This window comes from Cherax quadricarinatus, chromosome 1, assembly GCF_038502225.1.
Source record: "Cherax quadricarinatus isolate ZL_2023a chromosome 1, ASM3850222v1, whole genome shotgun sequence".
Classification (NCBI taxonomy): Eukaryota; Metazoa; Arthropoda; class Malacostraca; order Decapoda; family Parastacidae; genus Cherax; species Cherax quadricarinatus.
In genome coordinates, this window is record NC_091292.1 from 47,999,461 (window position 1) to 48,023,551 (window position 24,091).

Consider the following 24,091-nt stretch of genomic DNA (forward strand, 5'->3'; position numbering starts at 1 on the left):
TTGTTACAGATCCCCACTCGGATTTAACCCCATTTATGGACACTCTCTGCTTCCTGTCTCTGAGCCATGACTCGATCCTCGAAAGCACTTTTCCCCTAATGCCATGAGCTGCCACTTTCTTTAACAGTCTTTGGTGCGGAACTCTATCAAAAGCCTTACTAAAATCTAAGTAAATAATATCAAATTCTTTATCGTTGTCAACAGCCTCAAAAGCTTTACTGAAGAAAGTTAATAAATTAATTAGACAAGACCGGCCACTTGTGAATCCATGCTGAGTATCATTAATCAAGCTGTGCTTATCGAGATGGCTTCCTATAATCTCAGCTATAATTGACTAGTAATTTGCCTAAAATTGAGGTCAGGCTTATTGGGCGGTAATTTGACGGTAACGACTTGTCCCCTGTTTTAAAAATAGGAATTACATTAGCCATCTTCCACGTAACAGACACTACACCTGTTTGAAGAGATAAATTAAAAATATTAGTTAATGGCTCACAGAGTTCCATTTTACATTCCTTAAGAACCCTTGAGAAAACCTCATCAGGACCCGGCGACTTATTTTGCTTCAGTCTGTCTATCTGCTTCTCAACCATTTCACTAGTGACTGTGATGTTACATAATTAATCTTCTTCTGGCCCTCTATAAATTATTGTAAATGTATCTAAAATATATTTAGTTGGGTTAGGCTAAAATAAATTGTCCTTGTTATAATAAGGTTAGGTAAGTTTTCTAAGATTCTTTTGGTGCAAAATTATAAAATTTTATATTAACATTAATGAAAAAAATATATCTTTAAACGTATAAGAGAAAATTTTAGAAAGGACTTAATTTTAAATGTGCTCTTGATAATTGACCAGTTTTACATATTCGGCACGACATATATATATATATATATATATATATATATATATATATATATATATATATATATATATTTATTTAATATTTTATTATCTCACTGGCAGATTCCCACCAAGGCAGGGTGGCCCGAAAAAGAAAAGCTTTCACCATCGTTCACTCCATCACTGTCTTGCCAGAAGGGTGCTTTACACTACACTTTTTAAACTGCAACATTAACACCCCTCCTTCAGAGTGCAGGCACTGTACTTCCTATCTCCAGAACTCAAGTCCGGCCTGCCGGTTTCCCTGAATCCCTTCATAAATGTTACTTTGCTCATACTCCAACAGTACGTCAAGTATTAAAAACCATTTGTCTCCATTCACTCCTATCAAACACGCTCACGCATGCCTGCTGGAAGTCCAAGCCCCTCGCACACAAAACCTCATTTCCCCCCTCCCTCCAACCTTTCCTAGGCCGACCCCTACCCTTCCTTCCACTACAGACTGATACACTCTTGAAGTCATTCTGTTTCGCTCCATTCTCTCTACATGTCCGAACCACCTCAACAACCCTTCCTCAGCCCTCTGGACAACAGTTTTGGTAATCCCGCACCTCCTCCTAACTTCCAAACTACGAATTCTCTGCATTATATTCACACCACACTTTGCCCTCAGACATGACATCTCCACTGTCTCCAGCCTTCTCCTCGTTGCAACATTCATCACCCATGCTTCACACCCATACAAGAGCGTTGGTAAAACTATACTCTCATACATTCCTCTCTTTGCCTCCAAGGACAAAGTTCTTTGTCTCCACAGATTCCTAAGTGCACCACTCACCCTTTTCCCCTCATCAAATCTATGATTCACCTCATCTTTCATAGACCCATCCGCTGACAAGTCCACTCCCAAATATCTGAATACATTCACCTCCTCCATACTCTCTCCCTCCAATCTGATATCCAATCTTTCATCACCTAATCTTTTTGTTATCTTCATAACCTTACTCTTTCCTGTATTCACTTTTAATTTTCTTCTTTTGCACACCCTACCAAATTCATCCACCAATCTCTGCAACTTCTCTTCAGAATCTCCCAAGAGCACAGTGTCATCAGCAAAGAGCAACTGTGACAACTCCCACTTTGTGTGATTCTTTATCTTATAACTCCACGCTTCTTGCCAAGACCCTCGCATTTACTTCTCTTACAACCCCATCTATAAATATATTAAACAACCACGGTGACATCACACATCCTTGTCTAAGGCCTAATTTTACTGGGAAATAATTTCCCTCTTTCCTACATACTCTAACTTGAGCCTCACTATCCTCGTAAAAACTCTTCACTGCTTTCAGTAACCTACCTCCTACACCATACACCTGCAACATCTGCCACATTGTACCCCTATCCACCCTGTCATACGCCTTTTCCAAATCCATAAATGCCACAAAGACCTCTTTAGCCTTATGTAAATACTGTTCACTTATATATTTCACTGTAAACACATGGTCCACACACCCCCTACCTTTCCTAAAGCCTCCTTGTTCATCTGCTGTCCTATTCTCCGTCTTACTCTTAATTCTTTCAATAATAACTCATCCATACACTTTACCAGGTATACTCAACAGACTTATCACCCTATAATTCTTGCACTCTCTTTTGTCCCCTTTGCCTTTATATAAAGGAACTATGCATGCTCTCTGCCAATCCCTAGGTACCTTTCCCTCTTCCATACATTTATTAAATAATTGCACCAACCAATCCAAAACTATATCCCCACACCTGCTTTTAACATTTCTATCTTTATCCCATCAATCCCGGCTGCCTTACCCCCTTTCATTTTACCTACTGCCTCACGAACTTCGTCCACACTCTCAACTGGCTCTTCCTCACTCCTACAAGATGTTATTCCTTCTTGCCCTGTACACGAAATCAAAGCTTCCCTATCTTCATCAAGATTTAACAATTCCTCAAAATATTCCCTCCATCTTCCCAATACCTCTAACTCTCCATTTAATAACTCTCCTCTCCTATTTTTAACTGATAAATCCATTTGCTCTCTAGGCTTCCTTAACTTGTTAATCTCACTCCAAAACTTTTTCTTATTTTCAACAAAATTTGTTGATAACATCTCACCCACTCTCTCATTTCCTCTCTTTTTACATTGCTTCACCACTCTCTTAACCTCTCTCTTTTTCTCCATATACTCTTCCCTCCTTGCATCACTTCTACTTTGTAAAAACTTCTCATATGCTAACTTATGTATGTATATATATATATATATATATATATATATATATATATATATATATATATATATATATATATATTTTATATTATATATATATATATATATATATATTTTATATTATATATATATATATATACAGTGGACCCCCGGTTAACGATATTTTTTCACTCCAGAAGTATGTTCAGGTGCCAGTACTGACCGAATTTGTTCCCATAAGAAATATTGTGAAGTAGATTAGTCCATTTCAGACCCCCAAACATACACGTACAAACGCACTTACATAAATACACTTACATAATTGGTCGCATTCGGAGGTAATCGTTATGCGGGGGTCCACTGTATATATATAGAATGAAATCACGAACAAGCGATGCAAGATGCAAAACAACCACGTTTGGAGTTGAAAAATATCTCTAGACATTTCTTTTTGCAATCAACACATCATCAGGTGCTTACAATGTTACAGAAAAGATAATGAAATTCGAGCAAACACGTTCAGACTGAGAGTTTTTTTCTAAAATGAGGGAAGAAGGAAGGAGAGAGTAAGTGACCAGGGGTGCCAGCCAGTGCCCAGTGACTAGTGCCTGAAAGGTTGAATACTTTTTAAGACATTATAAGACCACCAGCCCACAAGCACTGATATTGCAGTGGCAGCCCGAAGAGCGTAACAATTAATGGCATGGCGCATATGAAGAATTCTGTCAACTTCGATATGACTTGAAAGGCTTAACATTCTAAATGTTAATATCTGGCAACTGGAAGATATCAATAGGCATAGACTTTTTTTATTTAATATCTTACCTGGAAAAGAATTAGATCAGTTCTCCATGCCTTTTAATAAGAATACCATTACTGAGCTGATTATGTTTTGTGTAGTTGATTGCAGGTTTGAATGTAAAGGAAAATACTATGCTCAAAGACAGGGAATAATTATTGAGCAATCTCTGTATAGACTTCTTCGAGGTGAGGATGTTGGAAGACGTCCTTCCCTGTAAAGCTAAATGGTTCTGATATGTGAATGATAGCTATTGTTTGTGGTCGAATGATGTGGACCTGGGTACATTCTTACCGAATCTTAATGATTTGATCCCGTTTATTAAATTCACAGTGCAGAAAGAAGTGGAATCTAAACTCCCTTCCCTAGACGTGTTGACACACTATGTTGATACAAAGTTCAAGTTTACAGTATATAAGAAGGACACTAATGTGTGCTCATATAACCACTATTATTACAGCAAAGAGACGAGCGTTAAAAGGAGTGTCTTTCTCTTCATGTTTCTGAGAGTTTACTGAGTATGTATTCCTGAATTTATAGATGAAGAAATTCGTAAAATATCTGATATTTTCACTAAACTGCGGTACCTAGATATTTTGTGGAATCAGCATTGCTTGCAGCTTGAAAAACTTATCATAGGACTGAACCTAGGATAACACCTCAGATCAAAAATATGTTGGTTATCCCATACAATGAGAATTTATCTCTTCTGCTGAATGTTCTGAAAAGATTTAACATACAAGTAGTTTTAAATAATACACAGACTATTAAAAGTATTCTGATAAAGAATTCTTCACCATTGCGTCGATGATGTGTTTGGAATTGGTTGCAAGGTGTGCAATTTATGTTATGTGTGACAGACTTGCAAATCTCTATATATTAAGATATCACAACACAAATATTCAAAACATCAGCTTTTTGGAAATCAATTGGAAGGTTGTATGTAGCAAGACCATAGACGAGAGAAATATAATAGAACCAAGTTTCATAAAAAATACTTTTAAAAATAATATGAATATTTACTTTAGGTTATACAAATTGGATTCATTCATAATCAATAAAATTTGGAAAGAATTTAAAATACATTACACAAGTTAAATTCTTAATGCTTGTGTAGAATATAAGCTGTGTTTCACTTACATCATAAAAAGTCAGGTGTTGTAAGAAGATGACTGTGAGGTGTTGTCTCGTTTCTTATATGTCTTCCTGTTGATTTTTTTTTATTTTTACAGTTCCTTGATTATGTCAGAAATCATGAAAGAGCTTGGAATTCTACTGTTCTTTTACAGTGGTTGTTCTACACATTGTGGCATCACCTGTTTACTGTGATCTCATATGAGTAAATAATAATATTATTTTCTCAGTATCTAACATCTAATTTATGATTTTATAATATTGATTTTAAATAGAGAGAATTTTCTGTTGTAAACAAAATATTTTTTGGTAAGATGTGAAGACGGGAGACGACTCTCTGGAACAGTGGAAGCTGCAGACACCTTCACACATCGTTGAAGGATCAGATCGAGCCTGGGTCACGGCTGTTGGAGACCTTCTTGCTCTCACACTTGAGGTGGTATACTTAGAACATAAGTAATTAGGGACACTGCAGTAAGCCTATAGTTCGAAGGTCTTTCACAAATCTAACCCACTAACAGAATATTTGTCCAACCCATTTTCAGTGCTACTCAAGCAATAAGCTTTGATAAATCTATTTACTCACACGTGCATGTCCCACTCAAATCCACCCCCCTCTCACTCATGTATTTATCCAACTTAACTTTGAAACTACCCAAGGTAGTTTCAGTAACCATACTAGGCAGATTGTTCCACTCATCAGTCATCCTATTGTAGTATGTAAATTTTTGATAATAATTTTTTTTACTTCTATGTGATTACTCAATAATTTATAATCTATTCAAAATATTTTTTAAATATTATGAACTCAGGTAACCGAGGCCTGTAGCATCTGGGTGTAAATAAAGTCAGCAATATATAGAGACCAACAAGACAGGGCACTAGCATGTCAAACACAGCAGAAGTAAAATTTTTTACCTTTCTATTCCTTCATCACTTATATACAAAGATAAAATATTAAGTTAGCTACTAAAACCAACGAGTAGTTTCGACCAGAGTAGGTTAGAGTCTGCTTTCTAGTCAGGCAGGCAGGTATGATGTCATCTTGGTAAGGGAAGTGACCTCTCTCACTCTCTCTCTCTCTTAACTGGTGGGTTGAACTGGGCAATTATTATAGTGGGGCTCCAGGATTTCTATACTCTGTATTGCCAGTTCTCTGATAATGATGGCATGATAATGGTAATGCAACGAACGATGATTAAATTGTAACATTCTTGGTGCACTCTACAAGATTTATTAGAAGTGATTTGAAAGTTTTATAGAAAATCACTGAGTAGTAAATATAATATAATACTTGTAGATGAATGGTTCAGAGAACCGACACGTTGATAAATTAGACACTGTGTAACTCTTGGGTATCTTTATCGAGGAAACGTTTCGCCACACAGTGGCTTCATCAGTCCATACAAAGGAGAAACATCATGAACAGGAGAATGAGGTAATCAGTCCCTCAACCTTGAGGCGATTTAGTCAGTCCATCAGTCTAGAATAGAATAATGGACTGACCACAATGACTCAAGGTTGAGGGACTGATTACCTCATTCTCCTCCTGTTCTTCACGTTTCTCCTTTGTATGGATTGATGAAGCCACTGTGTGTGGCGAAACGTTTCCTCAGTAAAGATACCCAAAAGTTGCACATGTGTCTAATTTATCAATATAATACTTATATAACGGGAAAATACCAATATAGGTTACTATTTTAGCAAATAACTACATTATGACACTCCTACCAATTGTCATTTAAAATATTATTTTAACATAATTGAAAGACACCCTATAGAACACACATTAATTTTGAATACAACATATAAATACAAATAAAGAGAAAGCCTATAATTATAATATAACAGCATTTGTATTACCAGTGTCTCAGAAATGAAGCTTTCTTAATGTTCCTAATGCTTACATAATTCCTGGCAAAGACTGCTACCAATCGTTCAGTAGAAATAACTAGAAATTTAACGAACAGAGTACCTTAACGTAGGTCTATTTGATACGAAAAATTACATTTCAGTAGTTTTCCAGCAGCTTACGTATCACATTTATATTATCAACAGGACAGCTGATGTAATACAATCTACATGTAATAACCCAAAATTATTAAACTAATTTTGATTTATCATAAGAATAGTGGAAATCTGAAGTCTCTTCTTGCACGTAACTTTGATCCTGCACTTAAGACCTTACACCCGACCTAGTCCATCCTGTACCTGACTTAGAATATACAACTGACCTAGTTGTTGCTCCTGATCATTGTCGCGTTGCTTAACTCTGGTTGCCATCGTATGAAAGCCCTCGGGCACTTACAAAAATGTTCGCCTTGACTGTATATGACTCACGAAATCGTAATGACACGATTGCAAACAAACCATACCAAGGGCGGGGATAGAACCCGCGATCAGAGAGTCTCAAAATTCCAGACCGTCGCGTTAACCACTGGTTTGTTTGCAATCTTGTCATTACGATTTCGTGAGTCATGTTAACGGCTTTGAGGGGACTTGAACTAGAGTTCGTCACGGCCACGCTAGCTGGAGATTCTCCTGTAAAAGCTTGCATTTGTGGTCACAGTGGTGCCTATGCTAACCTTCCTATGGTGTAGAAATATACCTAGTTGGATGAATCTTATTGTGGCTAGCTGGTCCAGTGGCTAACGCGACGGTCTGGAGTTTTGAGACTCTCTGATCGCGGGTTCTATCCCCGCCCGTGGTATGGTTTGACTGTATACTTTTCACTTTCACCACTGAGTCCAGTACCTGCAAGCCAGCGGCTGTTGCCACTATGGGCCATTACTGGGACAAAGGCTTCCTCTACCCTCAATTGTGTCCATCCACAGTACTGTCTTGCCGTGGCCCCAGTAAAATGGCGGTACATCCGAGCAGGTCAACTAATGATACTGTGAAGACTTACTCTGTCCTGTAACAACTTCAAACAGTATTACCAAGGCTGGCTCCTCCTCAGGAAAATTAATGAATAGAAAAAGAAATAATTCACAAAGATAAACACTTTATTATTTAGTAATGCAAAGATAAAACATTGAAACATGAAGGTGTATCCTACTTTAAAGAAAAATTAAAAATTAAATGAAAAATTGCCATTTGACTTCAACGCTAATATATACAGTTATACTGGGGTGTCTGGTTGAGGTTGACACCGTCTTGTAGAAATTGTAGCCGTTAATGATGGGGGGAGTCCACAGGTATTGAACGACAACCCAACGACTAGTTCTTCACAGAGACTATAGCCTTGAATAGTCAGTCCCGATTACAGGACCGCAGGTTCTTTACCACTACAAAGATGAGGGGTAGTGTCCCGTACAATTAATCAGGTAGGTAGATCATAAAGTGACGTCTCAAGACCGGTTTCAGTCCGTCTCCTTCAACACTTCTCGTTGGTTGGCAGGTGACCCGAGCTGTCATTCCAAGTTGGAAAGAGAGACAGGTTACCCACTGCTTAAGAAATCACTCTCCATGATAAGTGTAAGATACTTAAAACAGGTGGTGATTATCTAAAAGTCTCATGTGGAGCTTAAAACTGAAAGGACTAAGTTTATTATTGGTCAAAAGTGAAGATTTCAACCAATATCCACTAGAATAGGAGCAGAGGCTTTTACTTACAGTTGTGCTGGGAGCTGTGAGTCGAGTGATTACTGTTTGGCCGGAGCCCCACATGGGGAGAAAAGAGGGGGATAGCAGGAACTAGACTGACCCTACCTTAACAAGCAGCCGGCAATCAAACTATCATTACCATATACTTGCTCGCTACTCCTATCTGTTGAACTTTTCCCTCACACTCCCCCATACCAAGACTTATAGTCAAGGAGTATAAGAAGAATAGGCGAGGAAAAAGTTCTAATACAAAGTCGTGTAAGGCAACAAATCTACTGACTGTCACGACTTAACCAGTCAGAGAAATAATTGGATGAACCATTGATATACACAATATGAAACTTTAAAGCTTGGAGTGCCAATGTCCACCTCAAGAGGCGACTGTTGGTTCCCTTAAAAGTTTCTAGGTATATCAAAGGTTTGTGATCCGTTTCTAAAATGAATTCTTTTCCCAGTAAATAAAATTTAAGTTTGGAGATACCCCACACAAGGGCCAGTATGGAGTATCTCGTTTCTGCAGGAGGAAAGTTTTAGATTTAATAAATATACAGGAACTAGGAGTGTGTGTATTTTGTGCAGTAATCACCTGACACCTATTGCAAGAACTATACTTCTTTGTAACCTGTAAGTACATGCTTGGCCAAAAATAAGTGTGCTTGAGTTTATGCCACGTCTTACTATGGGCCAAGTGTTTGGTCACTGGCAAATCATGAGCCATTTGAAGGCTCTGGTGGCCTGGTGGTTAACGCTCTCGCTTCACACGGCGAGGGCCTGGGTTCGATTCCCAGCCAGAGTAGAAACATTGGACGTGTTTCTTTCCACCTGTTGTCTATGTTCCCCATCAGTAAAATGGGTACCTGGGTGTTAGTCGACTGGTGTGGGTCGCATCCTGGGACACTGACCTAATTTGCCCGAAATGCGGAGCATAACAAGGGACTTTCTGTATAGTAGTATGTCATTGTTATCAGCTAGGACTGTATACCCTGTACTTGTACTTGTAGTAAAATAAAGATATTATTATTATTATTATTATTATTATTAATAACAGTCTCTCGACATGGTTTAGGAACAACAAGGAGGGAATAATCTATCGCTGAAGAATGAGATTTAAATACAGATTTATATAAGATACAATTAATATATTCAAACTTATGAGATACGTATCTCCCGTGGATAACTTTGTTGTTAAAAGCTTGATTATGACAATCCCGAATTGAAGGGCAATCGTGCTGAATATTGACAAAGTCATCCTTGGACATAAAACCTGGGAAAATGAAATGGCTTACGGTGGGAGAAGAGGAGGGAGGAGGAGCCAGGGTTATGGTCTGAGCCCTAGTCAAGACATTGAGAGTACCGGAGGCAATACCCTTACTTTCACCTGACGAGTGGACAGGTGTTCCTGCTACCTCACTATCGAGAGCAGTATCATCTGTTTCCACCCCCAAATGAACAGTACGAGACAATGCAGCTTCCGGTGTGGAATTGTTAAGGGGCTTATTTAACTTGCAAGAAAGAGGAGCTGGAAAACTTAGATCCATGGGTGGTGACGAAAGATCCGCCTCTGAAGGAAGAACGACACCTTTAATGTTATGCACTATTATAGAACAAGTAATTGGGGCTAGTACCGCATTAGTCCAACCAGTGAACCATTTTTAGTTTTCAAGTAACGTATTGTAGGGAAAGTATTTTCACGACCCAAGTAATCTGAAAGAATAGAGGACACACGGGAGGTTTTAAAGTAAGGGAACAGTTTGTCCGAAATTACGATGCACGTACATCCAGTGTCACGTAATATATCTGAGACTTTTATACCATTAACTGCTCCTGAGCAGAAGGGTGCTTGGTCATTACAGTCAACAAAACATCTACCAACTTTCTCTATTTTCTTGGAAGGACAATCTGGACGTTTATGTCCGATACCACCACACCGATGACATGTTGGTGACTTTGTTTCTACTGTAGGCTTCTTAATCTTTGGTTCAGGTGAACCATTGCCCTTAGGGTTCAATCCCTTTAGGTCTTTATAGGAATTGCGAGCCTCAGCATACAAGTCAGCGGCCTCAGCAACTTCCTCAGCTTTAATCAGGTTACGTTCTCTAATGAATGTTCGTATCTGATGGGGAAGAGCTGTCAGGAACTGGTCAGTGACCATGAAGTCTCTAAGAGATTCATAACTGTGATCAATTCCTGAACTCTCTATCCAAAAGTCGAACAAACGAAAGAGTGTTACCTGTAACTGCTGAAAGTTCTGGCCAGGCTGTAAGGTGGCATACCTGAAATCTTTCCTGTAAGAATTTGTGTTTTTTTTTATATGCTTTAAGGATTGCCTTCTTGGGTAGGTTATAATTACATATGATATCCTGCGACAAAGTTGCATAGATATTCAAAGCTGTACCAGAAAATAACATTCCTAACCTGGTAGCCCAGGTGTCAGCAGGCCATTCACAGAGGGTAGCGGTATTTTCAAACCTGATAATGTATGAAGTAATATCTACACCCTCTGTGAAGGGAGGTAAATTAGGTGTTGGAATACATGCACTAGCTGCATGATGTTCAATTACTCCTTCCTCTAGTTGTTGTTGTGTAAAAGTTAACTATCTATTCTCTAATTCAAGGCGAGATTTCTCTGCCTCACGATCTTTTTCTCTTTCTCTTAACTCATGTTCTCTATCTTTTGCTCTTTGCTCAAGTTCTCTTAACCTAACTTGTTCCTCACGTATTTTAGCTTGTTCCTCATGTACTTTAGCTCTCTCCTCACGATCAAGTCTATCACGCTCCTTTTTGTCTTCTCTCTCTCTTTCTAACTGTCTATCTTGGTTTTCTCTTTCAATTCTCTCTCTCTCATTTTTCTCCTCTCTTTCAAATCTCTCTCTCTCCTTTTTCTCCTCTCTTTCTCTTTCTGTCTTTCTTCTCTCTCAATTCTTTCCTTCTCTATTCTTTCCTGGATCTTAGCACTAATGAAAGCTTCTAAATTTTTCCCCGTTATTCCTAACTTACTCCCAGCATTCATCCAAAACTGGTATTCCTCCATACTTGCAAGAATAACTTTAACTACCAGGGGAAAATGAAACGGATATATCAAAGAAAACAGAGGGTTCAACTCCTGCACCGCTCAAACAGTAAATAAATCAGAGGGTTCGATCCCTGCTTCGATTAAACAGTATATGTGAGAATGAAAACGGAGGGTTCTATGCCGGCTCTGAGCACACAGTAAGTAGAATGGGGTCCCATGACCATCCAGTCTTCTCACCAACAAATCAAGAGTGTCCTACAACAGTTTCCTTGATATAATAAAGAGCTCAATGAAGCAACTTGTCATTGGAAAATCTCGGGTCCATAGAGTCTATTCCTCCAAATCGTTTCAAGCTCAAAAATACAGGTGACAGAATTAACTAGAATATCCTGCCTTGACTAGACTTACAATAAATTGAGTCTATAACAATCACCAAATCTTTTAAATACCTGTACTGTAGTCCTACCATAGAGAATGATTACTCATGGCTGGAGGTAACCGTCTGTGGTATGCGGAGATGAAGTTTCAATGACAGATTCGAGATGGAGTTGAATCTTGATTCAGTAGAGTTGATCCTGGCAAGGTCGCCACTTGTGAAGGCTTTCTCAGCCCTGTAACAACTTCAGACAGTATTACCAAGGTTGGCTCCTCCTCAGGAAAATTAATGAATAGAAGAAGAAATAATTCACAAAATAAACACTTTATTATTTAGTAATGCAAAGATAAAACATTGAAACATGAAGGTGTATCCTACTTTAAAGAAAAAGGAAAGTGAAATGAAAAATTGCCATTTGACTTCAGCGCTAATATGTGCAAATAAACTGGGGTGTCTGGTTGATGCTGACACCGTCTTGTAGAAATTGTAACCGTTAATGATGGGAGGAGTCCACAGGTATTGAGCGACAACCCAACGACTAGTTCTTCACAGAGTCTATAGCCTTGAATAGTCAGTCCTGATGACAGGAACACAGGTTCTTTACCACTACAAAGATGAGGGGTAGTGTCCTGTACAATTAATCTGATAGGTAGATCATAAAGTGACGTCTCAAGACCGGTTTCAGTCCGTCTCCTTCAACACTTCTCGTTGGTTGGCAGGTGACCCGATCTGTCATTCCAAGCTGGAAAGAGAGACAGGTTTCCCACTGTTTAAGAAATCACTCTCCATGATAAGTGTAAGATACTTAAAAAAGGTGGTGATTATCTAAAAGTCTCATGTGGAGCTTAAAACTGAAAAGATTAAGTTTGTTATTGGTCAAAAGTGAAGCTTTCAACCAATATCCACTAGAATAGGAGCAGAGGCTTTCACTTACAGTTGTGCTGGGAGCTGAGTGAGTGATTACTGTTTGGCCGGAGCCCCACACGGGGAGAAAAGAGGGGGATAGCAGGAGCTAGACTGACCCTACCTTAACAAGCAGCCGGCAATCAAACTATCATTACCATATACTCGCTCGCTACTCCTATCTGTTGAACTTTTCTCTCACAGATACAGACCAATGTTCAGTAGTTTTCTCTGAAGAATAAACTATAAAAACATACATTTTCTAGTCTGCTTAAAATGATCTTATTTGTAGGACAAAATATTCAACATACACCATTTAATTTTATTTTTTTTTTCAGTTTTCTTCATTTGTATCTGTATTATTTTTATTTTTACTAACAATGTGTTCCTTCAATGTTTACCAAACAGAATCTTGGAAACCTGATCAGAATGCCATACGGGTGTGGTGAACAAAATATGCTGAACTTCGCCCCCAATATTTTCATCATGCAGTACCTAAAGGCTACAAAACAATCTACACCGGAATCTACAAAGAAGCTTCTCACATTTATGAAGACAGGTATTTTAGTTAACTGTGTAGTTATGTGTCATTTATCTATGGGCAGTTGATCGTGTGTGCTTGTAATAATCTGTGGATTCCATAGCCAGACTAATTAATAACAGCTTTTGTTGATGTACATCTCAATGAGTCTGGGTAATGTGCTAGAGGTAAGTAGAGTTTATGTTTCTCTGGTAACAGAAATGTATTTATGACAATACCCTGATCAGTACTATTTAAAATGCTATGATCAAGTGAAATTAATATTGGCTTACCTCGATTGAACAGAAGTCAGCTACATGTACAAGAGCACTGCACTCACAGCATGCTTGAAATAGCATTTCAAATTTGATTTACATCAAAACCAAAAGTGGTAACGTATTTTTGATACAACGTATTATTCAATATGTTGAACCTAAAAATGTTTAACGGCTTTTAGGTCAGTTGATCTTATTACCTGGACAGTGTTAACTTGATTACACTAAGGACTAGTGTTATCATTACCTGCACACGCTCAATGTTGTTAATACTTGATTACACTCAGGACCAGTGTTATCATTACTTGCCCACGCTCACTGTTGTTATTACTTGATTACACTCAGGACCAGTGTTATCATTACCTGCCCACGCTCACTGTTGTTATTACTTGATTACACTCAGGACCAGTGTTATCATTACCTGCCCACGCTCACTGTTGTTATTACTTGATTACACTCAGGACCAGTGTTATCATTACCTGCCCACGCTCACTGTTGTTATTACTTGATTACACTCAGGACCAGTGTTATCATTACCTGCCCACGCTCACTGTTGTTATTACCTGATTACACTCAGGACCAGTGTTATCATTACCTGCCCATGCTCACTGTTGTTATTACTTGATTACACTCAGGACTAGTGTTATCATTACCTGCCCACGCTCACTGTTGTTATTACTTGCTTACACTCAGAACCAGTGTTATCATTACCTGCCCACGCTCACTGTTGTTATTACTTGATTACACTCAGAACCAGTGTTATCATTACCTGCCCACGCTCACTGTTGTTATTACTTGATTACACTCAGGACCAGTGTTATCATTACCTGCCCACGCTTACTGTTGTTATTACTTGATTACACTCAGGATTAGTGTTATCATTACCTGCCCACGCTCACTGTTGTTTTTACTTGATTACACTCATGACCAGTGTTATCATTATCTGTCCACGCTCAGTGTTGTTATAACTTGATTACACTCAGGACCAGTGTTATCATTATATGTCCTCACTCACTGTTGTTATAACTTGATTACAATCAGGACCAGTGTTATCATTACCAGTCCACGGTCACTGTTGTTATTACTTGATTACACTCAGGACCAGTGTTATCATTACCTGTCCTTACTCAGTGTTGTGGAGATATTTTGAATCCCCATATGTCTGTATTTTCTAAACATTTGGGAGGACCTCTCTTCCTTGTCTTGTGTGTGTGTGTGTGACTATTAGCACCCTCCCTGCCAAGTGGGGAAAACAATGGGTTAATAACTAACGTCACCGCTAGAGACGCGAGTTTCACGCCGATGTGTTATTTTTATACTTGTCTTGCAATGACAGTGGTAATATTTGAAAATGAAACCATATTGTCTCTAAATCTCTGAACCCTGTGCTTTATGAACATCATAGTTACTATTGTTCTGACGTCCCAGAGGTCTCAGGGTCTCAGAGCCGGCACTTGCGCCAGGCTGTTTTTATAAGCCTGGCGCCAGCAGTCTTCGGTTTAGCACCTAACAAGACACACATCACAATGTGTATCTTTCATGACGCGAGCACCAAGAGGCAGGTGTAATAACTGCCGGTATCTCTAATTTGATGGTGACTCTATAACGTTTGTTAAGTGATATGTGTTATTAGTGAACTTCCTGGATTTTAGGCGGAATCCACAATCTTGATTTAGAGAGCATTTTCTGTGTAAGTGCTGACTGTCAATTATAGTGATTTAATGATATTTCGATATTGTAACAGCTCATCATTTAGATGAATGCCTGACGTCTACATACGTCTGAGACACCAAGTCCCCATACAGACTTACAATGGTATGGAAGTCCATCTTTACCCCACCTTGTTCATCATTTAGATGAAAATCCTTATTTTGGGGCAAAACAGGTATAGATTTAATCGGAATACAGCGATATTGGTAAAAGGCTACTGGATATCAATTCCAAATTTGTCAAGTGTCATATCCGCACGCCCTGCTTGCACCCTCAGACCTTTACAAGTTTCTCTTCGCCTGGTAATTAACTAGGAACCAGGTGTCAACAAGGCCATCAAACTGGCAGGTATATAACTAGGTGTAAAACATTATCTGTCAGTCCACAGCAGGAAACGAACCTGCACACTGTATCAGTGTACAGAGTGTTTTCGCCACTAAGCCAGTTCTCAGATAAGTATAGGCACCTAGCCGAAGCCACACGGTCACTCCTGCCCCCTGAGACAGCAGGCTAGTGATACATTATATCATCAAATCCTGCCACATTCAGCGAACGCTTAAAGAGATATTAAAATACTTAAGAATTCGCAAACGGGCGAAATTATTTACAAGCATTATCTTTCAGTCCACAGCAGGATTCGAATCTGCACACTCTGTATCAAAGTACACAGTACTTTACCCATTCAGCCAGAGAGACACCAGGATAGTGTAACCGTTTAACTTCAGCTGGGCGCCCATACTTATCTGGGATTTGCCTGAGTGGCTAAAGAACTATGTAGTATAATACAGAGTGTGCTGGTTCGAATCCTGCTGTGAATCTAGAGATAATGTTTGTAGATAATTTCGCCAGTTTGCGAACTGTTAAGCATAATTAGGTTTATGTCGTACAGTCACCTGGGGAGGGAGTGTTCACCTGATGCCTGACAAAGCTTGTACAGTGGCTGGCGGGTAAAGTCTTCCACAGTTATGGTCCTCTTTTGAATCAGATGTTGTTTCCGAAAACGAGTGTGGTTCCATGAACCAGCTGTGGTTCAGTGAACCAATTGAGTTTTCTTGGATCAGTTTGCTTTCATGAGCTGTGGTTCCATAAGCAAGTAAACAGTGAATATCAGTGATAATGAGTGAAAGAGTGCCTTAATTGTGTAAATTAGATGGTCCATCAGAATTAAGTTAGGCGTGTCTGTTGTCTGGTGGCAAAAGCTCTCTCGTCACACGATGAGGGTCCAGGTTCAATTCTCGGCGAAGAGTTGTAAACATTGGACGTGTTTCCTTACACCGGTTGTCTATGTTCACCCATGAGTGATAGTCAACTGGTGTGGGTCGCATCCTGGGACAAAATTGACCTAATTTGCCAGAAATGCTCAGCATAACAAGCTGCTTTCTATATAGAAATATGTCACTGATGTCAGCTAGGCATGTGTACATTGTACATATACTTGTAGTAAATAAAGATATTATATTATTATTATATTATCTTTGTGGAGGTAAACACAAGTTTAAATTTTCCGTTGTCTATTTTTCCACTGTCGTAAGCATTCTACACAGGTTTTGCAAACCATATGGGGATTCCATAACTTCGAACTGTTGCATAAAAACGGGTATTAAGTCTGAAGTAACACATACAGAGCCTGTTTGGATAGAATTTTCAGAGGGGCATGAAAAATTGATTTTAGGTGTGATATACCGTCCCCCAAAATTAAGTAGAGACCAAGGAGACTACTACGGGAGGAAATTGTTAGGGCCACAAGACACGATAATGTAGTAATTCTAGGAGACTTTAGCTTTAGTCACACTGATTGGAATTTCTTGACTGGGAATTTAGAATCATACGACTTCTTAAAAGTAGTTCAGGATTGTTTTTTGAAGCAGTTTGTGACAGAACCTACAAGGGGTAATAACCTGCTTGACTTAGTTCTGGCAAACAATGAATCCCTTGTTAATAATTTAGAAATTTCAGAGGAACTCGGTGCTAGCGACCACAAATCAATTACATTTAGCATTGAATGGAAGTACGATAGTAGGGATAACTCAGTAACAGTCCCAGATTTTCGCTTAGCAGATTATGATGGGCTTAGAGAACACTTATCATCTGTTGACTGGGGTAACGAAGAGAGCTATCAATATGACAGTTTTCTGAACACTATACATGCTGCTCAAAGAACGTTTATCCCATATAAAGAAATTAGATCAAATAGAAATGACCCAAAATGGATGAATAATAGGCTGAAATATCTACTAGGGCATAAGAAAGGAATTTATAGGCGTATGAAAAGAGGTGAGGGTCATCTTATGAATCAGTATATTGACATTAAGAGGGACATTAAAAAGGGGATAACAAAAGCTAAAAGGGACTATGAAATTAAAGTTGCTAGGGATTCTAAAACTAACCCAAAAAGTTTCTTCTATGTCTATAGAACAAAAGTTAGAGATAAGATAGGTCCCCTTAAAAATAACTATGGGCACCTTACTGACAAAGAGAATGAAATGTGCTCGATTTTAAATAATTATTTTCTCTCGGTTTTTACACAGGAAGACACTAACAATATTCCAGTAATTAATTTTTATAGTGGGCTAGAAGAAGATAAATTATGTAACATCACAGTCACTAGTGAAATGGTTGTGAAGCAGATAGACAGACTGAAGCAAAATAAGTCGCCGGGTCCTGATGAGGTTTTTTCAAGGGTTCTAAAGGAATGCAAAATGGAAGTCTGTGAACCATTAACTAATATTTTTAATTTATCTCTTCAAACAGGTGTAGTGTCTGATATGTGGAAGATAGCTAATGTAATTCCTATTTTTAAAACAGGGGACAAGTCGTTACCGTCAAATTACCGCCCAATAAGCCTGACCTAAATTGTAGGCAAATTTCTAGAATCAATTATAGCTGAGATTATAAGAAGCCATCTCGATAAGCATAGCTTGATTAATAATACTCAGCATGGATTCACAAGAGGCCGGTCTTGTCTAACTAATTTATTAACTTTCTTCAGTAAAGCTTTTGAGGCTGTTGACCACGATAAAGAATTTGATATTATTTACTTAGATTTTAGTAAGGCTTTTGATAGAGTTCTGCACCAAGGACTGTTAAAGAAAGTGGCAGCTCATGGCATTGGGGGAAAAGTGCTCTCGTGGATCGAGTCATGGCTCACAAACAGGAAGCAGAGAGCGTCCATAAATGGGGTTAAATCCGAGTGGGGATCTGTAACAAGTGGCGTTCCACAGGGATCAGTCTTGGGCCCGTTGTTGTTTATAATATATATCAATGATCTTGATATATATTATGAGCAAATTCGCCGATGACACAAAGATAGGTAGGGTAGAAATATAAACACAAATGCAGTATAATGTGATCCTTTATTGACAACGTTTCACCCACACAGTGGGCTTTCTCAAGTCACACACGGATCTACCTGGGGTTGGAAGGTACGAGAGTATTTATAGTCAGAATGTTGAGGTCAGGTGAAGAATGCTGCATCTGATGATCCACTGGGTGGGGTTATAGAGTCTTGGGTAGCTTGGCAGGGGTATTGGACAAGTTGTAGACATTCTGCAGTGTTCTATGTTCTTATGTGGGATAGCGATGAAGAAGTTTCTTGGCGAGTGGTTCAGCTATGTTATAGAAGCCATTGTTCTGGTTGAAATTGTTGGTTATAGAGATAAGCGATGATTCCAGGATTCTTCTGTATTGAGTGTTGTCTTCTGTGGCTATAAGTCTTGATTTTCTGTAGTTAATTAAATGGTTGTGTGAATTGCGATGCTGTACACAGGCATTCCTTGTATCGTCAGTCCTGCTTGACGATACAAGGACTGACGATACAAGGAATGCCTGTGTACAGCATCGCAATTCACACAACCATTTAATTAACTACAGAAACTCAAGACTTATAGCCACAGAAGACAACACTCAATACAGAAGAATCCTGGAATCATCGCTTATCTCTATAACCAACAATTTCAACCAGAACAATGGCTTCTATAACATAGCTGAACCACTCGCCAAGAAACTTCTTCATCGCTATCCCACATAAGAACATAGAACACTGCAGAAGGTCTACAACTTGTCCAATACCCCTGCCAAGCTACCCAAGACTCTATAACCCCACCCGGTGGATCATCAGATGCAGCATTCTTCACCTGACCTCAACATTCTGACTATAAATACTCTCGTACCTTCCAACCCCAGGTATATCCGTGTGTGACTTGAGAAAGCCCACTGTGTGGGTGAAACGTTGTCAATAAAGGATCACATTATACTGCATTTGTGTTTATATTTCCATTGTGTCGGTATTTTATACCATTTATTACCATAGGTAGGGTAATTGATTCAAACGTAGATGTTAGGGAACTTCAGGAGGATTTAAACAAACTCTATTCTTGGTCAGAAAAGTGGCAGATGCAGTTCAATGTAGATAAATGCAAGGTTCTGAAGCTCGGGAGTGTCCATAACCCTAGCACTTATAAGTTAAACACTCTACTCAAGAAGCCTCTCTTCGACCCCGCCGGGGTGTAGAATTTATATTCTACAAACGTCACATCCTTTTCACAATGCTGTCGAATCGTGTGAAAATCAAGCCTGTGAATGGTGCAATAAATGACTCCTCGAAGTTAGCTTTAGCTACCGTCGTTAAGACCCGCCTGCAGGTCAAATTTACTGCAATCCACTCTCTGAAGGACTCCTTCATTATCGTCTGCACAGACGACACGGAAGCATCAAAACTATTGGACGACTCTTCAGTCAGGACCTTACAAACACAACAATTCACTTTATCCCAGTCTCCATTCTTGAAGTCGAAACGTTCGGTCTTTTTGAAAAGACTGGAAGACCTCTCTCTCTACTGAAGCACTGAAGACATCTATTGAGGAACAAAACACCTGGGCCTCGGTAGACACCATCTCCAAGATCCCCAACGCCTCACCTATGCTAAAGATTACATTCTCAGACATCTCCATGGCTGCCCAAGCTCTCTCTGACGGTCTGGCCATCTCATATTACCACATTCACCCTAGTCATATAGAACAAGAGCGTTTCACATACATCTCCCACTGCTGGACCTGCTACTCCTATAAACACACCACCAAGGACTGCCTTGTCAAGGATAAGAAGTTTTGTTCAAAATGTGGGAATAATGGACACGATTTCAGATCCTGCACCATTACTACAGCACCATCATGTCTTAACTAATGCAAGGGTAATCATCATGCCCTTTCAGCCAAGTGCCCACTCAGGAAAGAAATCATATTGAAGAAAACTAAAGTTCTGAAGAACACCTCCAATTCACCGACATTTGCTGCAGTAACCAAACCACAAACCGACACCACCAAGACTCTACACGCTAATCTACAGGCACCATCGCCAGCAACTCCCTCTCTCCACTCCCCGACGGAGATTCCTCCAAGGTGCTGCACTGCATGGTGTATGCACACCTTGCAAACGCAGCAAACCCCGGCACTTTCAACACCACTATTAACGAGCTATTCCGTCTGAACAACATGCCTGCCTTCAATTTTCCGGACTCGACACCTTCAGCAGACATTCTCAAGATCCTTCCCAACATCCTGAACTTTCCTGCACCTGCAGACCTATCTCCTGCCCAAGCAGCTGCTCCTGTAACTTCTATAACCACTTCCACCGCTTACAACGTTGATCATGTTCCCTCAACCACCATCTCCCACCTCTCCCAGCCTGCTGTTACTCAACCATTATACCTCACAGCTGCTCCTGTCGACCCTCAATCACCTGCTACCGCCATTGTAGATTCTCCCAATGAATTCACTCCAGAAGAGGAAGATAACGACAACTCCAGTAAACCCTCATGGGAAAACCTTACCTTTTACACTCCTTCAAATACTGACACCATGACCTGTACTGAACTCTACAAAAGCCTCGGTGCTGGAACAGTCAAGTATGCATGTGAATCACCGCTTCACTTCACACTCACCCAAATTCTTGAGTTCATCAAGCCTCTACGTTTCACCTTCAGTAACAAGGCTAAACTATACCACCTATCTAGGAGCAGCTTCAAAAAGTTCGAAAATGGCTCCATTGCTAACCTGCCTCCTCAGTTACTCCTATAATTCCCATATGTGTTCTACCCTCTGATGTGACCTAGCCTGCTGCCAGCTACTCAAGATTCAAGACTTCAACTACCACAAGTTCGATGCAACAGTCCCTGCTATTCCTGTTCTCAAGTCTGCCCCACGATCGCCTTAGCTGCTGGGTTAAGCCCTGGCTCTATTTCTCTGACTAAAAACACTCCTCTCCAGAGCTATTCTTCATCTGTCCCGTCTTCCCCGCTCATTCCATTGGGATCTTACCTGAACTTATTTGATTTGATTTGAGTTGACCTGTGCTTCAGAATCTCTACAACCATGGTGCTGTAAACACCACCTCGAAGGTTGAGGGAAGGATTACCTCATCTTTTGTATATAGTTCGTCTGTTTTCTAATTATGTCCAAGAATCTGTATTGATAAAGCCACTGGATGGCGAAACGTCTACAATAAAGATAACCAGATGTTGTAATAAAGTTGGTAGAATTACCGACAATATGTAAAGTAAAAGGACACAAGTGCAACTAATGTGACATTTTATTGTGGCAACGTTTCGATCTCCAGGAGCTTTATCAAGCCATTACAAATAATACATGGACACAGAGGGTATATATAGGCTCAGAGTGAGGTGCGATACTAGTGGTAGTGGTAGTAGTAGTAGTGATAAAAGTTGTAGTAGTAGTAATAGTAATACAATATGGTAGAACAATTAATTCGTACATGAGTAAAAGGATATAAAAGCTATTACTTGGGTAACATAAAAATAGGTTGCACAAATATAGACTGGATAGAGGCAACCTGTTTCAGTGTTCAGCATAGAATGTACAGCATAGGGCCGTAGACGTGGCTTATATACTGTAGTGAGGTGACTTGAAGCAGGCGGAGGCGGGGTCATAGTGGTACCATCCACTAGTCGAAGTAGGTCTTTGTCCAAAGGTTGAACAAGCGTTCATGGGATCTTCTTACAAAGAATTCTTCAACTCTTGTTCAACCTTTGGACAAAGACCTACTTCGACTAGTGGATGGTACCACTATGACCCCACCTCCGCCTGCTTCAAGTCACCTCACTACAGTATATAAGCCACGTCTACGGCCCTATGCTGTACATTCTACAATATTGATGGACTGAACACATCGACTCCAGGCTGAGGGACTGATTACCTCATACTCCTCCTCTCCTTACGCCTTCCTCTTTGTATTGGACTGATGAAGCCACTGCCTGGCGAAACGTTTCCTGAATAAAGATTCCCATATGCTGCATAAGTGTCTCAATCTTCAACTTGTCGGTTTTTCAAACCATTCATCACAACTGAGGATCCTTCTTGATTCCAGGTCCTCCATATATAAATTGGCAAGAACTGCACTAAGGGGGGATCCCATGGCTAGTCCGAAGAGTTGTTTGTACTTCTTGTCCTCAAACCTAAAACAGTTATAACGAACACAAAGTTCGACAAGGCTCACAAAATCTTGGCGGGGTACAGGTAACTCTGTATCATCTTTAATCACCCTGCTTGATCAACTGGGACATTGGTGAATAAGGCAGTCACGTCAAAACTTGCAAGCTTCTTATCACTCATGTCGAGATCCCTGATACGGTTAAGGAGGTCACCCGAATGCTTTAGATGAGCCAGACTGATTGTACCCAGGAGCTTTGACAAATATTTCGCCAAAACTCCTGCTAGACTGTGAGGGGCGCTGCCGATTCCAGATGTAATGGGTCTCATAGGCACATTTGGTTTGTGGGTCTTTGGTAAACCATAAAGTCTTGCTGACTTGGGGGTTGGTAGGGATGTGGCGCAAGAGCTTTTTACCTTCTTCTGATTTCCTGAGTATGCTGCGGGTCTTACTGAGAAAAGAATCTGTTTATTTCTTCCATGCATGTTCGGGGATGGAAACGTATGTGTTGGCGTCGTTTAATAAATCTTGCATCTTACTAACGTAGTCTGTACTGTTGAGGATGACCACTCCTCCTCCTTTGTCCGCTGTGGTGATGAGGATATCATTATTAGGTTCACTGCACTTTCCCCTACACTTCATACGTGACTGCAGGAAACGTGCGACACGTATCCTCAGCAAGACCAACACCTATCAAATTGAAGAAAAGCCTCCAAGTTACATCGTTTTACCGGTCAGCATCGTTGCCACTAATGTTTCAAAAATGTTTGACAGAAAACTGGCTAAAATATCTACCAGCTCTTCAACTACTGTTAGGAACCTGATACAAAAACCCAAGCATGATTCTGGCACAAGTGCACGAATCTACACTATACCATGTGGGGGGTGTGACAAAGTATATGTAGGGGAAACAGCCAGAACTCTGGACATTAGAATAGCAGAACAAAAAAATGCTTGCAGAAATGATGACCGCAAAAACGCATGTGTTCAACACAGAGACGATGTTGGACACCTCGTGAAATTCAATGAAGCTAAACTAGTTATTAAAGAAGACGACTTAAGACGGAGAAAATGCATTGAAGCTGCACTAATTTCTGTCAGTAACACTATAAAGCAGAAGTCCGGTAGTTACAGTATTTCAAAATTACTAAGCAAGAGGATATTACCCATCCTGGGAACTGGTGTTACTTGATGCCAGCAGGTCCCTCTCTTGCCTCACCTCCTTAGTTCCATTACTACTACTACT

The 24,091-nt window shown here is 39.7% G+C and overlaps 1 protein-coding gene across 1 annotated transcript in view; it reads left to right on the top strand.

The window, feature by feature from the left end:
- Positions 1 to 24,091, top strand: part of LOC128685349 (pregnancy zone protein-like) — a 503,287-nt gene that overhangs the window by 393,130 nt on the left and 86,066 nt on the right. The window contains exons 19-20 of the mRNA XM_070082129.1: positions 5,314 to 5,435; positions 13,306 to 13,456. Of these exons, the coding sequence (XP_069938230.1) occupies positions 5,314 to 5,435; positions 13,306 to 13,456 (273 nt within the window). The remainder of the gene's footprint in view (positions 1 to 5,313; positions 5,436 to 13,305; positions 13,457 to 24,091) is intronic.